Source organism: Ixodes scapularis, unplaced genomic scaffold, assembly GCF_016920785.2.
Source record: "Ixodes scapularis isolate PalLabHiFi unplaced genomic scaffold, ASM1692078v2 PGA_scaffold1__304_contigs__length_218370807, whole genome shotgun sequence".
Lineage (NCBI taxonomy): Eukaryota > Metazoa > Arthropoda > Arachnida > Ixodida > Ixodidae > Ixodes > Ixodes scapularis.
The window spans coordinates 208,180,458-208,197,705 of record NW_024609846.1 but is presented as its reverse complement, the minus strand read 5'-3'; the positions used below and the strand labels follow the sequence as shown (position 1 = coordinate 208,197,705).

General features: G+C 46.5%; 1 protein-coding gene across 1 annotated transcript in view; it reads right to left on the bottom strand.

Moving 5' to 3' along the window:
* The window catches only part of LOC115327782 (peritrophin-1), a 38,149-nt gene extending 30,952 nt beyond the window's left edge, over positions 1–7,197 (bottom strand). The window contains exons 1-2 of the mRNA XM_029988810.4: positions 6,922–7,197; positions 139–523 (exon numbers count right to left, since the gene is read on the bottom strand). Coding sequence (XP_029844670.2) covers positions 139–508 — 370 coding nt within the window. The 5' untranslated portion in view covers positions 509–523; positions 6,922–7,197. The remainder of the gene's footprint in view (positions 1–138; positions 524–6,921) is intronic.
* Between the last annotated feature and the right edge of the window lie 10,051 nt (positions 7,198–17,248).

Sequence of the window (17,248 nt, the reverse complement as noted above, 5' to 3'; positions counted from 1 at the left end):
TTACAGAATCTGTTCGAGCCCACCACTCTGATTTCCACGCTCTTACGCATCGAGTGGCGGCGTGCCCACAGACGCCGCTTGATGCGGCACCGCCGTCCACACTGAGAGCGTCTCCTCACGGAGGCGAAGCGGTCGTACCCTCCTCGCAGTTGGCATGAAGCGGGAAGTCGCACTTTCCGGTGACCTTGTTGAAGTGCAGGCCCGGCGGGCAGTCGAGCTTCATGCCGAAGCCTCCGCTGCACACCTTGTACTTGGTGCAGTCGTCCGGGTCCGCGATGTAGAGCGGCTCGAAGCCGTCCGACTCTGGACAGGACGGCTCGGTGGGGAGACCGCCCGAGTCGGCCGGCGCAGCGCCGGCCGCGTCGGCCGAGGGAGCGCCACCTTTGGCGCCGCCTTGAAAGTCACCGAGGAAGCTGCCCCATCCGGCAGGAGCACCAACGAAGGCGAACGCCATGACCGCGGGGAGCATGGCCATCATGCAGGCGACCAGCAGGAGTGCCACCTTCATCTTCGATTGCCCGGGCTGTTCAGAAATAAGCTGAATATGATCCACAATGTCCGTAAATGACAATCGCACGTTTGTATTTTGAGCCTGATGGCTGTATTTTTCGTTATAAACGGCCCCCTCTGGCAAGCGCTCGGAGAGCCGCCAGCGGAGAGCACATCATATCCGGTGCAATCGTGATGTAGTTTGTCTCGGGATGAGCAAAGCTGCGGCGCGGCTGACATTGTCAGGATGCCGCAGCCGTTGCAGCCGCCGAAGCGGTCGAGGAACGCCAGCGCGATCGGGCCACCGCAACTAACCGAAAAGTGCTTTTGTGTGAATTTTGAGTGACGAATTAATCTTCTATCATTTGGTAGAGGGAAAATAGCGACGTCTGGGGCACACAAAAGAGAGTCCCGTTGAGTGGGGAGTTCCTCCCCCCTCCCCCTCTTCTCCTGTGCTGGCCAGAGAGCTGTCGGGATGACGTCAGGTTCAAACCATGTATAGTTCTAGGCGAGGCAGTTATCGTCACTACCTATCGAAGGTTTCTAGACGGGCACTACAAACGAGGCTTTCGCGGCATCCACCAGGTGCTCTTCGCTAATCGTTTAATTTGTTTTAAAAAATGTTTGTGTTCTTTCTAACAAGATATTGGCGTGTCCGATGTGATACTGCTTCTTTGAACACGTATAGACCAAAAAATAGGCGCCGAAATTTTGTCGTAGAATCCCTTTAAAGGCAGCATACGCTACATTTATTTCTTCCTTCTATAAAGCTTCGGCATATTGTGAGCCTGGAGTGCACACGCGACGCCATAGCACGGCAAAAAGGCAGGGAGCTCGTGCTAAAGGTCGGGGGTTCAAGAGAGACGCACTGACGCTCTCGACAAGGCCTATAGACCACTGATCTCTGTTGTAGTAGGCTGGATCGCGGATCGAGGCTTGTCTCGCTAGGGCTGAGTGGCACCACCGGAAGCCATCATTTGACACCAGTTAATGCATAGGACTCTATGGGAGAAACGGGAAAAAGTGACATTTCCCCCGCTTCTAAGCTGTGGTCGGCACTGAAACTTTTTGGCTGCTGTTCAGGAAGCCAGCCAAATACCTTCCGCACAAACACCAAACTGAGAGCCCTCGCAGTTCTTATAAATAAATGTTTTGTGATCGAGAGTGACTTCGCTGGGCGAGAAATGTAGTGCAGCTCAGTGAGACGAGAGTCACCTAGAGTTACCGCGGAGTCGGTGGCGGTTTCCACAAGTTGGGTTTAGCAGACGACAACCTTGAGGGCTTTGCTACGCGGAATTCGCTCACTCCCGGAGAGCCGCTATCCACATGGAACTTTTCTGACATTCATCAACTTCTGGGCTTTCCCGTGGACGATCTTATTGACGGCAAGTTCCTTTGTTTACTCCACTACGAGAGCAAACCTGCCAACTCAGCCGTGGGTGCTCAGGCACGTTTGATTTTCTTAATCGACGAATACTGATTCGATCTCCAAACACCCGATATAATGATCGCAGCACATATAAAATACTCGCATTTGAGCACAGCGAACAGGCTTCAATATTCTTAACTTTTGTTTGTTTCTCCCATAGACCAGCGTGTATTGCCCGGTGTCAAGAAATGGCCGTCGGTGATGCCACCGACGGGCTCCCGATTCGCGATCCAGCCTACTACAATAGAGATCAGTGCTATAGACGATTGCAAGCTTGGCTGGCCGCCGCCACGGCTCCGCTCGTGCGGGAAAGCCCGTAGAATTACAAGCTTGTAAGAGATATATGCTCACGCCCACGCTGCACGAGCTTGCACTAACGGTGCACCAGTCGGGGCACCATGCTTGCAATTGTCTATACACGATTTCAATATATACAAGTCAGCCCAGCGTGTCATCTCCTCGGCCCAGCACGCGCATGTTCGTTGCTTCGGAAAGCGAGCAAATCACGCGCCATACGCACAAACAGTGAGAGTGTCGCCTGTCAGAAGCCTCTTTCTGGAATGGTCGATTCGCGGGGAGAAGCTCGCTAGGGGCGCTTCTTTTTTTTTTCCCCGAGGGCTTTACCTCACGATGGGTAGGGCACGGGCTACCAACGCGGTTATCTTTTCATTTTCATTGAGCAAACAGCTTTTCATTGCGCCTGTTTGCACCTGCAGCAGAGGAAATTCAAGTATCCTCACTCTTGGTTGTGAAGAAATTCCACCAGGCGGCGATGCCCAAACTTCTAGCCGCAAATAGGGCAATAAGGCGCTGCTTCCATTCAAACCCACATGAGGTGTGGCATAGCCTCCTATATACTGACCAAACCTAGCAAATTGCCGCGAGAAGCGGCCGCCGAAATGGAAAAGGTAAAGCGGCAGACAGAGGATGAGAGGAGAGCCACGTGACTGGCGCCCAGCTGCGGCCAGACGTCGAAACACACTTCTCCCGAGCGAACGAGTGTGTTTCGGCTCCTCGTCGCTGCAAAAGCTGTGCGCTGACGTCCAGGTTCCCCGAGAAATGGCTCTTTGATGCTCTGTGCTACCAGATCTTCGCGCTTCAAATCTGCGACCGGGCGCTCTATGGCTCTGTCCTCAAACTGCCAGGCTTTGTGAGCATAAAAGAAGCTAATGGTGTGGGCACTGCGCACGACCAGGAAGCAGACTTGCGTGAAGTGGAGCGTTCGCGCGTGCGCCCTGCCGATAGCAGCGCCACCGCAGTTGCCTGACGTCACGCCGCGTGTTGGTGACGCAGTACCATCTAGAAGCCGCGGGTTGGCTGTAGCAGTACCATTTCCCACGCAGCGCCACCTACCTTGCGCCAGCATCATCGGCAGCGCGTATTGCAGCGTCTCATAACGAGTGAAACGTTAGCACGCAGACAGGCCGAACCGGGAGCGTCTGCTTTTCATCGAGGTTCAGCGCCTGTTTGCTCCTTGGGCCGGCTCAAGGATCTACTAACGATGGCGTCATGCGTGGGCCGTATCTTCCAGGTGCTATTGGCGACACCTCGTTGTTGCCTATGCGTGCGCACGACCGTCCAATCAGGCGAACTTGCACATCGTGTAGCTAGACCTCAGAAAGTCCGTGGCGAATCCGAAGAACACCAATTTCAGTTCCGGCGCACCGGAGAGGCTCGTCGTATAAACGCAGATACGTATGAGGCACGCGAGCGGAAGGGAGAGCGGACGCGAAAATGGCCCGAAAATTCTCATAATCATGCTCAGAGGCGGCGCAGAAATGACAACGGCACCACAATAAAGAGTTTTGGTATTGTTTATAGCCGTCCTTTTATTTTTTTACAAACACGAACCACCGCTTGAGCTCCAAGCGACTTCCAGTCGCTCCGTCTTTGTAATACTATCGAGCTTGCTTACGCCGCCACTGCTAGACGGCATAAATTCTACATGGACAACAAAGTTGGAGATTTAACGAGGGCCTTCAGCTGTACAATTTAACGTCTTGGAGGAGACAAATTGGTTTACAATAAGATTCGGAATATCTGAACAGATCTCGCGCTTCTTCGTTTTTTTGCTGTCCACCTGATGATTTGAACCTTTCTCAAATTCAGCGCCATCTAGTGGATGGAATATCATTCCGAATTGTTGTATGCTGATGGCGTATAAAATCGGGTACCTATTCATCAAATGTAGACATACGAAAATTACGGTGTTTTTCGCTGAACAGCTATTTCTCTGTCGGCTTCAGTTTCGACGGTGTCAAGAAACTTCCACCCCATATGAGGCGCTTGTGATTGAGTAAACCTCCTGATAAAATAACATTTTATTGTCATGCGCTGTTGCCGAAGCCGAGTATTCCAAGGACTTACAGGGCACCCCTAAATGCGTAACAGCTTATATTATAAGTCTTGTCGCGGTGACATCGAACAACAATACAACGTACTAACGTCTGTATGCTCAGTCTCCGCATCGGTCTTCAAATTCTTCCTTCACCAGCCATCACAAGGCCGCCATTAGTATGTTCAGATGATAGACACTTAGGTGAGACACTTAGGTGAGACTGCCAGACTGCATTTCGGAAAGTGTCTATTGATGGCAAAACGTTTCATTGGCATTTCAAGCAGCGGTGTTAAGGTAGGCTTTGTTCATTCGTTTTTATGAACCAGAGGTTCCCTGGGACGTCAACATGAACGCGCTGTTTAGAGCGCATGCTCAGAACGAGCTCACATCAATAGGAAACTAAGACCGGCAACCTTGATAATGTGGGATGCACGTTGCAAAAACTGGAAGCTCGCCATCAGCACGTGCTCAGCAGTTGCGCTCATGGTGATATGGTCGCCAGTGAACATAGAGTTATTATAATGTACGCTAGAGGTTCAACTGGCGCTAGTGTGCTGCTGCAATCTGAAGTAGACAGCAACCAGTCGGAAATTGACTTGGGGTAATGCATTTCTCTGGGAAAAAGCGAGTGCATTTTATCTCCGCGCTCGATATAGAGCAAATATCACGAATAATTCGTACGTACCAGGCACATTGGAACATTTCTCAGTCACGCAGAAGAAATAATTGGTCAGTTACGGCGTTTTTTATGTAAATACGAAGCATGAAAAACGGTGTTAAAACCGCTTCGTACATGTATTTATGTGCACTGTCGGACACTGTTCGCGCGAACACCGCGTCGGCGATTTCTAGCATGGGGGATATACGTGTCAAACGAACGAAGGACACGTGGTAACTATGAGAGAAGGCAAGAACTACGCAGAAACACTGGATAAGTAACTCCTTGTGCATTCAGACGATCAAAATTAATTGAAAGACACATAATATTGTCCGACTTACAATAAATAAGTACTGCTTTATTCTCTCTGCTCATGATTATGTGCAAAGATGCTTGTTCTGGATTCAAATCATCACCCGCACGCTCCACATCTTTGCAAATAGGAAGAAGCCAGAGAACATGTGCCCTATAAAAACTGCCCGACACAGAAAATAATAAAAACATAACCTTTTGTAGAGCCGACGTACTTTATTTTTTATGTCCAAATGTTTTTTTTTTTCTTTTGAACTGATCGTATAGATGCGCACGACGGAGTCATTTTCATATAATGACAGGACGGGCATATTAGCGATATATAAGCGCCACCGGAATGCTGGCGAACCTTGAACACACTCTACATTTGTTTCGATCGTTAGTTTGCTTAGAATCGCCGCTCGTTTTTACATACCTGCCATGGTACAGAGGTTTGGGCCTGAAATATAGCGAAGTTTAACATCCTTCAGTGGTAAAGAAAAATGCTGTGACTAAAGCAATGACACTTTCAGAATATTAATAAAGGTACATACTATAGGGTGCAACCGGAAAAACATAGTTATTCATGTTATGTTCGGGCGAAAAGACAGAATGCACGCGCGTTCTCGCATAGGAATGCACTGGGGCACCGCAAAAGTAGACTGGTTGCCGTCTGCTCCAATTTGCCTCCCGGAAGTCGCATAGACATTAGCGCCAGTTGAACCTCTGGCGTACATTATTAGAACCCTATGCGAGTGAATACTCCCTATACTTCGTCTCCCCTTAGCATGGACTATTGTTAGCCGCGCACGCTAAAAGCGCGCGCTAGTTGCTTTGGATGAAGCCTCAGCGGCTGCACAAGCGCTCCTGAGGCTGGTGCTCCATTCAAGGCAGTCAAGCTATCCGCTCGCGCTTGCACAGCCTTCGCAGTTAGTTCATGCTGACGTGAGGTGAAGTATATAAATGCAAGTGCTCTGCGTCTGCGTTAACGTTGCGTGCTCCGTGTTGCGCATGCGCGTAGTCGCCATGCGCAAATCCAAGACCGCAATATGGGCTCCGCGCACACACAGTGTGGAACATGCGGGACAAACGCAACGCATAGTGCTTGCGTTCGTTCAAATACGCAATACTAAACTCACCAATTATAGCGATTTACGCAAACGGCGAGATGCTGTGTCTGTGACACATATTACGCCAAAACGTAAATGCACTCGATTTTTTTTTTTTTTTGTGTGTATATTGGCGTTGCAAGCGTGAGATGCTTGGGCCTTCTGTCGCAGTGAATATATGCTCTTTTAAAGCTCTCTCGTGTAACGTACACTTACGCAAGCGCTAAATTTAGCACGAACTTTTACTAAGATCACCTACGTTATTCTCGCGGTTTCAGTAATGACTTTTAATGCCCACCGTATGATTGAACCCGAACCTTAAGTACCTGCCAACGCAATTATCTAACCGCTGTACTCGCGGCCAATACGTTCTGACTGACTAAAGTAGGGTGTCTGATTAAACTATGCCTTAATATGGCGTTATAGGCACACTGGTTACTATATGACACCTATATTTGTAAAGAATTTATCAGCTAGTTTTGTCGAATTCAATGTAGTTTTGTAGTTCAGGTTAATTGAGAGCTGCTCCGTGAGCGTGATCAGGTGACTAACCCACCTTATGCGACATGATGTAAAGAGGTGAGCTAGCAGGATCAGCAGTACGTACCTTTGTTGCGAAATACGAGAAACAGTCCGGTCAATCTTGTCCTCTCAACAGAGGCTCCACTGAGGTACGAAGAGGGCCTAGTAGTGTTGTCACCTTTTGTTATCGGCGGTGATGGCGCGACCATCAGATTACCCCAATAGAAGCCACCGATGACGTCGTGCACAACGGTGTAACCGCCAGAGGCAGCAGCGGGACACTCATTGGCTCCTTTCCCCTCCGTTTGCTGTAATCGCTGAAAGATGACCAATCGGAGACTTGCACTCGTACAACGACTCTGCGCCTCTCCTACGTCAAATGGAGAAATGAGTTTGTTTGGGAGCCCTCAGACATTCCCGCGTGTCTCCGCCCGCTTATCGACCCGAGCCGGACGGCTTTAGGGCAGATGCCATAAAAGAAGACGCTTTCCACTCGGTTACGTCGCCGGAAGCTGGAAAGCAAATACCCTAAACGAAGACTATTTCCACTAGGGAGCATCTTTTATTGTCGCAGCTCTCGTCGTCCCCTCATTTTTGTCCCAGAAAAAATGAATCCAGCGACCGAGTCAGGGGCACGAGCGCCCGGTTTTCGAAAGCGCTTTCTCTGTGCGAGTGCTTGTGCGAGCGAAGGATTCCTTCAGAACTACGCTTTGTCAATTGTCGTCCTGTTCTTTTCTGTTCCTTCAACTTATTTGTTCACTTCTGCCCCAGTCTCAGGTTATTCAACATGGTCTATTCCCGCAGCGTACTCAGAACAGGCAATTTGGCACATTTCTCGCTCGTAGATGCAAAGCGCTCTTTCCACCTCAACGTGAAGGCGAAGCCGATCCACCTCTCCACGCGCCCGAAACGCCGAGAAAGAAGACAGGTGGAAAGGAGGTGACTACCGACTAAATCGTGTCTCGCGCCGTCAATGTTGCTCTAACTTATCTTTTTCTTTTTCTTTTTTTTTTCCCCAAGCGCGTTTCAACCAGATTGTTTAAATTAGTTTTTTTTTTCAAAGGCCCTTTAAAAAGGGAATGGTCAGCGTTGAGCGTTTCCAAGGGTCATGCTATCGCAATCCTTAATAATCCACGGTCCACCAATTGATCTTCCTGTATTTGTGTCTTAATATATTTGATTGCGTTCTTACTTGTGATGAAAGACGGCATAGTTGTTGAACTTCTGGGAAAATGTTGTACATTTCAACAAAAAATGAAAGACGTTTACAATTCTCTGTAATTCCGAATTAGAACGCAGCTCTTGAGGAGGAGGAGGAGAGGGTGTGCAGCAACTGATCTCTACTATAGGGAGTATTCACTGGCGGCCATATCCGTGTGCGCCAGGGGGGTAAAGGTGGGTGAGGAGGAGTGGCAAATCCCGTGCGCCGACACCCGGGGTCCCGAGTGAACGACCGCAAAAGAGAGCGACAGAACACGAGAGAAAGAAAGCAACGTTGCCATGGTAAACGCGAAGAGTGAAAACTCTCAGCAATATAAACAATGATAATTTAACGTTGTAAACTAAATTCTGAGCTATTCTAACGCTTATAAAAAGCAATAAAGTCATTACGCTGCATTAACTTCCCTTCTGTCGAAATCTCGGAAATCTGGTGGTTGCGCAGTTTCGTATTCCTCAAGCGCGCCCACCCGCGCCCCACCGGCGAAGCCGTGTATATGGTTTAGTTTAGCGTTAACGCGAGGCCGTACATCTGCGCGCTATGCGAAAAGAAAGCTTCGAAAGGAACGCGAATATCTTTCCACCGGTAAGTTCGTGGATTGTTGAAGTTCACGAAACTGCTCTGATGATGTAACCGTGTTTGGGACCCCGAGGGTCTGCCTGCATGATCCGCCGCTTGCGGCAGCCACAATGTATGGGAAAATGGCGGACCTTTTCCTCTAGAGTTAGTATGTATGATCTCTATGGTGTGCGCTGCTGCTGAGCTCGTGCTGACGGCGAGCTTCCGGAGTCCTTTTGGAGCGTGCATTTAGCACCATCAAGGTTGCCGGTCTTAGCAGGCTATTAATGTGAGCTCGCTCTGAGCATGCGCTCTAAACATCGCCCTCAAATATGGCGTCCAGTGAATACCTCCTATAGTGGGCTGGATGGCGCTTAGCTGCTCTCCGAGCCTGGCGCAAGTGAAGCCACCAGAAGTTCGATGCTTGTCCCGGAAGTCGGGCGTGCGCTGGGCTTCCTAGTGGACTCAGTCAATATTTTGGACCATACTTTTTTGTGTCTTTGATTGGGTTATAATACTCCTGTTCTGGATTAAATCCCTAGAATGAGGCATTTGAACTTGGGACATATTCACACTCGATTAACTAGAATCTCAAAATGTTTAAATTGAATGGCTTCCCATGATACTTCTGGGGTCTGCATGCGCTCTTCCTGCGCAACAAGCAGGCTCTCTTGAGGAAACAAGCGAAAATCCAGCGCCCTCGACGCTTTTCGAAACAGCACTCGGAAAGGTTACAAAGCCTGCCAAGCGCTCACTTCCGGAACAAGCCGCTTACTTCCGGTGGCTTCGTACCTGTTCGTTCAATGCGCCATCTAGCCCCGTCTAGTGGAGATCAGTGTGTGCAGCTCCTCCCTCTCCTTACCCTCCCATCCTCCTCTCCTGCTCGCCTCCCATTTAAAGGAAAACTTTCGCAAATATCCCGCTAAATTTAGTGGGAAATATTTTTCGCTAAAACATTTTCCACCAGGTTTAGTGGGAAAATGTTTTCGCTAAATTCAGCGGGGAAACTTTTCTGCTAAATTTAGCGGGAACAATTTCTCGCAACATTTAGCACGTTTTTTTCCTCTAAATTTAGCGGATAATTCTTTCCCCTAAATTTAGCGGGAAAGCTTTTCTGGTAAATTTAACGGGTTATTTTTTGTGCTAGATTTAGCGGGGAAAGTTTTTCGCAAAATTTAGCGGGGAAGTTTTATCGCTATTTAGCGGGGAAATTTTCCCATAATGCAACGCGCAATTACGCCTGCTTGCATTATTCTCATACTGCACGCGCGCGGTTACGCCGATGCCGACGGCGACGGCGACGCCGCTAAGCCGGAAACAGGCGCCTAAGAGCTGCGCTCTAAAAGTAGCACGCGGTGATGCGAATGAAAAAAAGAAAGAAAGGCATTTACAATTTTCTGTAATACCGAATTAGAGCGCAGCTCTTGAGGAGGAGGAGGAAGGGAGGGTCACGTGTGAGGTGACGTGAAGCGTGTGACGTCACAGGGGTAAAATTTTCCCACTAAATTTGGCGGGAAATGTCTCCGCTAAATTTAGCGGGGATATCTTCCTGCTAAATTTAGCAGAAAAATTTTCCCTCAAAAAATTTAGCGCACAGATTTTCCCGAGTTGAATGCGTCACGTGTAACGTCACGAGGGTAAAATTTTCATGCTAAGTTTAGCGGAAAACTTTCCCACCAAATTTAGCGGGACACTTTTGCCTTCATGACGTCACACATGATGTCACGTGTGACGTCATTTTGGGAAACGTCCCAGATTGCAACGCGCGGTTACGCCGACGACAAAGGCGACGGCGACGCCGCTCAAGCCGGAGACGGGCGCTTAAAAGCTGCGCTCTAAAAAAAATACACGTAAATTAGAGCAGTTGTAACATTTATCTTTAAGAGCGCAGCTCTTAGGCGTCGTTTTCGGGTTTCGCGGCGTTGCCGTCGGCGTCGGCGTAACAACGCTAAATTTAGCAGGAAAATAAACGTCACGTGACCTCAGCACCAATTCGATTCCCCGCCAAAGTTAGCGGGAAAACTGACGTCACGTGACCCCATACCCAATTCAGTTTCCCCCCTTAATTCAGCGGGGGAAAGGACGTCGCATGACTTGGTGTCACGTCACCTACGAACTAATTCAGTTTTCTCCTAGATTCAGCGGGAAACGTGACGTCACGTCACCTCAACAGCGTTTGATTCCCCGCTAATTTAGCGGGGAACTGAACTGCTGTTGAGGTCACGTGGCATCAATTTTTCAGCTACATTCAGTGGGGAAACTGGGGGAGGAGGTGAGGGTACCCGAAGGAAAAATCCATCAATGTAACGCTGTTTGGCAGTCAATGTTTTCTAGTGGACCGCTGACTGTGCCTGACTGTACGTCATGCATGCATGACGTACAGTCAAGACAGAAAGCCGACAAGCGGAGTCTGACTGGAGTTTGACTGTCGGTCAGAGTAACTTGTTGGCCAATCAGACATGCATGTCTGATTGGCCAACAAGTTACTCTGACCGACAGTCAAACTCCAGTCAGACTCCGCTTGTCGGCTTTCTGATGGTTTCCTGATGGCAGCCGGCCGCCGCGAAATGCCATCAGGATCTCCTGGTGGTGATTCTGACTGTACATCGATTGTCTCTGACTGTACGTCAAAAAGCTTTGACGTGCAGACAGACGTACGGTCAAAGGACGTAAAGTTCGTTCGGATACCACTATTTCGTCAAATCTATGAATACAAAAAGCAATCTATGCACAAGAAAACGATTTCGGGACGTGAGCCCATAAAACCGCTGACGTTAGAGATATGACACGCAGCAGACCGACAACCTTGGTCAGAAGCCCGCCGAAGCGCCGAACACGACACTTCGCCGACTTCGCTTCGCCCATAGAGACGTCGCCGAGCTTTCATGAACGATCGCTCTCGACTCGTTTTGTTTGCCCGCTTGCTTTAACCTGTCGATCCTGCCCGGGCTCTACAATGTCTTATGTTTTAGTAGAATTTCTACTCGACAAGACCCAGCCTATTCTGAGTTCCGACGATGTAAGGGACTTTAGCGGTGTAGTTGAAGACGACAAGGTGTACCAGGTCTACTGGGCCGGTGACGCGCGAACAAAAGGATCGCTCTACGACGCGAAAGTACTCTACATGGCAGGTGAGTAGAACTGAAGTACGGCGAGTGATGTACGAGTGCTTTGCATAACACGCTGACGACTTAACTGCATTTGTAGCCGAAGCATCTCGTATAAATCGAATAGTCAAATCGAGTTTCCAAAGCGGAGGCATAGCATAGTGGTTAAGATGCCCGATTTGTATGCAAGTGGTCGCGGGTTTGATGCGCGGTGGACCAGGTTTTTTTTTTTTTTTTTTGAACATTTTGTTTTATTGAGGCATTTGGCCATATTTATGAGTGCGTATAGCTTTACTCTTATATAAATGCTGCCCTTGTTGATGAAATTCCCTTGGCAGTGGCAGTCAGACGTCATCTGATGGACTATCAGATGACGTCTGATGGTCCATCACGTTCCACCAAGGCTGCTGACTGGCAGTCAGTGTCCCAAATTACGTACCTTGATGGAATTTTCAATAGGGTATGGAGTAGGAGGGAAGGGTACGCAGGAGGAAAAAGGGGGGGGGGGTACGGAAAAGGAGCAGGAGAAGGTACGAAGGAGGAGAAGGAAATAAGGAAGAGAGGAGGAGGGGAGAGGGGGAGGGGATGGAGGAGGAGACAGAGGAAGGGCATGCCCTCCCCTCTACTCTCCCCTCCTCCCCCTTAAGAGCTGCGCTCTAATTTCGTGTTACAGAGATTTGTAAACGTCTCTCTTTTTTTGTTTTGTTTCTGATCTTCAAATACCTCAAAACTCATAATGACGCTAATTGTTCACCTTGATATGGAAAGAAAGCCCCGACTCTTTTGGAACATTTTCGATTTTGTTTTTATTGTTATGTTTTTATTGCGAACATTTTTCTATGTTGTCACTGAACAAATTCTTAATCTGTACTGTGCATCGCAAATATGCGACTTTATTTAGTTGCATAGCCGCCTCGAAGACAGCGATAAAAAGCGCTGGTTTACAGGTCCCCAGCTAGTTCTACGGACCCCCAGACGTTCATGATTATATTTAATAACTAGACGTCTGATCTCACCCTTGTGGCAGTTATTACCAAGACTAGTAGAAACTGTTAACATTCGTTTGCTGTACTGACGGCTAGCTCCTGGTGAGCTCAGTTGGTAGAGCGCTTCGCTAGTCTTGGAGAGGTCCGAGGTCGGTTCCTGGACGTAGCGGATATTTTCGGCTGCCAGAAGTCGCCGAAAAGGCGAAAACTATGCTCCATTTCAGGTATAAGAAATTTATTCATGCTTATATTTGTTCAACCTTGGAGATTTCCGCTAAATTGTTTTATGTACTTCATGTCACGAATTGTGTGCAGTGTTAACAAGGGTACGCGAGCGTTACGTGGTTCGGCTCGGTGCATAATTTCTCGCCCTGAACCACTTTCTAAAGTCGTGCGCTCACCCCCATACTTCACAGGGAGATGAGTAACATGAATAAAAAAGCTCATAAACCAAATTTATTTCTCTACAATGAGCCTTTGTCCAATAGCAAGGACGTCGGGTGGCATTTGAATCTTGAATCCTCCCACTTGAGATCCATAGGCCAGCACTCTGCCTTGAGTCACGCAGGCAGCTAGCATACCATGGGTACCTGACTCTTCCTTAGCGTTGTTCCAAGCAAACTGCATATCAATGGTGTCTCGGGGAGAAAGTGAAGGATTTAATTTTGAACACAGAGCAACTTCACGCCACCCAAAACGTTTCAGGAAAAGCTAACCAGCAAGAAAGGCGAGGAAGTTTCAACACTGAAGCCTCAGACTGTTTCTTCCCCTAAGGTACTAACATGTGAATAGTAAATAATTACCTGGCAGAGTCATCCAGTTCTGAACGACTCTGCCAGGTAATGTGTAGTGATGTGCAGAGCGCCTGGACATACTAGCGGCGTCGCACCGGAGGTACTTTTTGCATCCCTCTGCCTGCTCAGTCTGAAAGATCAAATTATGCTCATTTACACCTGATGAACGCACATATGCATCATAGAACGCATCGATGGATCATTGTAAACGGCCGGCTCCCTCGCTACTTTACAAATAATGAAGAACCAATGTTTGTGTTTCGGTGGCAAACAGGGGCCCTACATTCGGCTTTTTTGCCCTTTCCAAAGGTAACGGATGCGGATGAGATACTGGGCGCAGCCAGATGCCCGCGCTACTAGCCCGTAGAGCGTTGTTTAACTATTAACTAGGGCTCCGTGTTTTCGGATAAATCCGAAAAGCTCCGAAAAACACCCGCCGGTAAAATTTTGGTCAATTCGGATTTATCCGATAAACTCCGAATGTTTATGTGCCAATGCCCCCCCGCAAAAAAAAAAAAAAGAATATATATATATATATATATATATATATATATATATATATATATATATATATATATATATATATATATATATATATATATATATATATATATATATATATATTTACAATTTGATTAGCACGGAGTCAATGGTCCTGGGAAAATGGCACCATAATTATCTTTCAAATCTTAGAACGTTATAAAAAGGGGTTTTGCCGCTTGTCTCGTCGAGGTTGATTCAGGGTAACATGTCATTGTACATTCGGGTCACGACAAAAGCCACTCTTTTGGTTTCCAGTTTGAGCCATGCGATTTGTGATTTAGAGAAAGAAGAAGCCAAGAAGGTATGTTTCTGTAACAGTGAAAGCTATGGACTACAGAGAGACTGTATTATATAGAGAAAAGGGACGGTTGAAACTCTCTATTACATCCTTAACCAATCCACCTCGCACGGCCGCGCGCTAGATTGATGGAATAGGATGGGATGACTACGAGCTTCCTAGCGACTGCCCCCGGGAGTTTATTATTTTAAGGTATCGACGTTTATCGAAGAACACTCGTGTGGGACTTATGTCGTGGGACGAATTAATATTGCCAATGGCAATGACACGAACGTCAAATTCAACTGAAGAAATTTTAATCGATACGAGCGCGTTTTATTTTTTTTCGGGCATACGTTTACATTCGGTTATTATTTACATATTTATTTTCAATAGGAAACACTGCGAAAATAAACTCCGAATTTCGGAAAATTGGGAATCAAACAAATATAAACTCCGATAAACTCCGAATCTTCGGCAAAAAAATAAACTCCGAAAAACACCCTCCGAATTTGACGAAAAATAAACTCCGAAAACACGGAGCCCTACTAATAACCAATCATACGCATCATCCGCATCACGTCACTTTCGTTACCTTTGGAGACAAAGGACAAAAAAGCCTAACATAGGGCCCCAGTACTCTTGAGCTGTGGTCTGAAGTTTAGGTAGTAGGTTGATACTTGTTTATGGCGCCAGCTGTACACGAAGGAAGAACACACAGAGAGATAGGATTTTGCGAAACGCCATTGAAGAGAAAGGTTTCCAAACCTTCCAAAACGAGTCTAGCATCAACAGAGACAGCTTCTTGAAACTCCAGAGCGTGTACCCGAAGGTGACTGTAGTGACACATCAAAACCAACAGTATGTTCAAAAACGAGGCTTCTGTATAGGATCCCGCGTAGCTCCATACCTCAGTGATTTGTACCTCACAGCATTTGGATATGTCATTCAAGAATGCTTGAAAGATCCAAGAGTTAAGGGTATCTTCAGATATCTAGACGATTTTAATATAATAATGTATTTTTTTATTTTTTTATTTCCCATTCTGGTTGGTACAAAAAGGGAGGACGTCGGGGCAAAAAGCTGCGGTTGCAGCTTGACGAGGTCCTGGCGCCCTAACACACTTTGGCGGGAAAGCAGCATTGGAAACACAACGAAAACAAACACAAAAATGGGCACTAAAACACAATCACGAGAATTCACATTGTTGCACTCAGCTTGAATGCATCAAAACAAATATTTTTAAAGTAGAAACAAGTTTAATCGCAGATACAAAAACTCCAGGCACTTGAGGTAAAAATTATGCTGTCTGTAGTATGATTTTTGCCAACATCCGATTTGATGTCCCATAGATGCTGATACCATTGGATTCGAGTTTATTAGGTAAAGATGGTAATGCGTATTTTAATGATGTAAAGCCGTAATTCGTACGCGGTATTGAAACGCTTCAAATTTCGCCGTGACGTGTGACATATTTATGGTCTAGTTTTGCTAAGCCCGACAGTGCGAAAAGGAAAGAAATATTATGTTTTAATGCCATATTATACATCACCAGCAGGCGAAATTGGTACAAGTGGTCAATAGGAATGACGTTATGTTTAAGAAAGAGCCCCCGAGAAGGATCCAAGAAGGGTACATTTGCGATAATTCGAAGAACCCTCTTTTGGGTTAGCAGTAGTTTTGTTATATTTTGTATCGTTGTTTGGCCCCAAACTAAATGGCAATACACGTAGTGAGTATAAATCAAAGAATAATATAAAAGTAATTTAACACCTCTTGGAAAGACATCGCGATTCCTACAAAGTAGACCAATAGATTTACGAATTTTTTTTTATGTATATAATCAACGTGCTCATTCCATGACAACGATTCAGTGAAATAAACGCCCAATATTTTTACCGACTTTACCACTTAAAGTGTTGAAGACCCTAAAGTTATTTGAAGCAAATTAGGTGCCTGTCTATTTCGTGGTCGAAATAACACACATTTAGTTTTATCCGCGTTTATTTTTAGCCCGTTTACTTTCGTCCACAAATCGATGTTTGAAAGGACTCTTATTGCCGTGCTCTCTATTTCATCCGCTGTATGGCCCTTAATAAAAATAGTTGTGTCGTCAGCATAAGATACAAGGTTTGCCTGTGGTACACTATTTTCAATATCATTAATAAAAATAATAAATAAGAGTGACCCGAGCACACTACCCTGAGGTACTCCCGTTTCAATTTTTTGAGTGGCTGAAATATAGTTGTTAATGGTAACGAATTGTGTACGGTACTGCAGGTAAGATCTAAATAAATTCTGAGTAGTTCCACGAATACCATAGCGCTCTAACTTTTCCAGCAATATTGTGTGATTAATTAAGACAAACGCTTTCGAAAAATCGATATATATACCCAAAATAAGTTCCTTGTTTTCAAAGCTTTCAATGATCTGCTGTTTTTGTACTAAGAGCGCTGATTCCGTTGACCGGTGCCTACGAAAGCCATGCTGACTATTAGAAATAACAGAATGTCTCTCTAAGTAGGAATAAAGTCTCTGATGAATTATTTTCTCAAGACCCTTTGAGGAAATGGATAACAATGAAATAGGTCTATAATTTTTAAACATATTTTTATCGCCACCTTTATACAAAGTGACCACCTTAGCGCGCTGCATTGCTTTAGGAAAAACACCGGAAGAAAGCGATAGACTAAATATATACGTTAACACAGGTGTCACAATATCGACGACATACTTAATCGGTTTGATATTGAAATCATTTACGTCTTGACTTTTGCAGCTTTTAGGTTTTTAAAAACCGCGAGCACTTCACACTCATCTGTCGGACTCATAAAAAAAGAATTTTCAAAATTACGATCGATATAACCACAAGCATCGGGTCCACCTTGAGGCAGATCTACATCACTTGATTGGTTCACTAGGCAACTG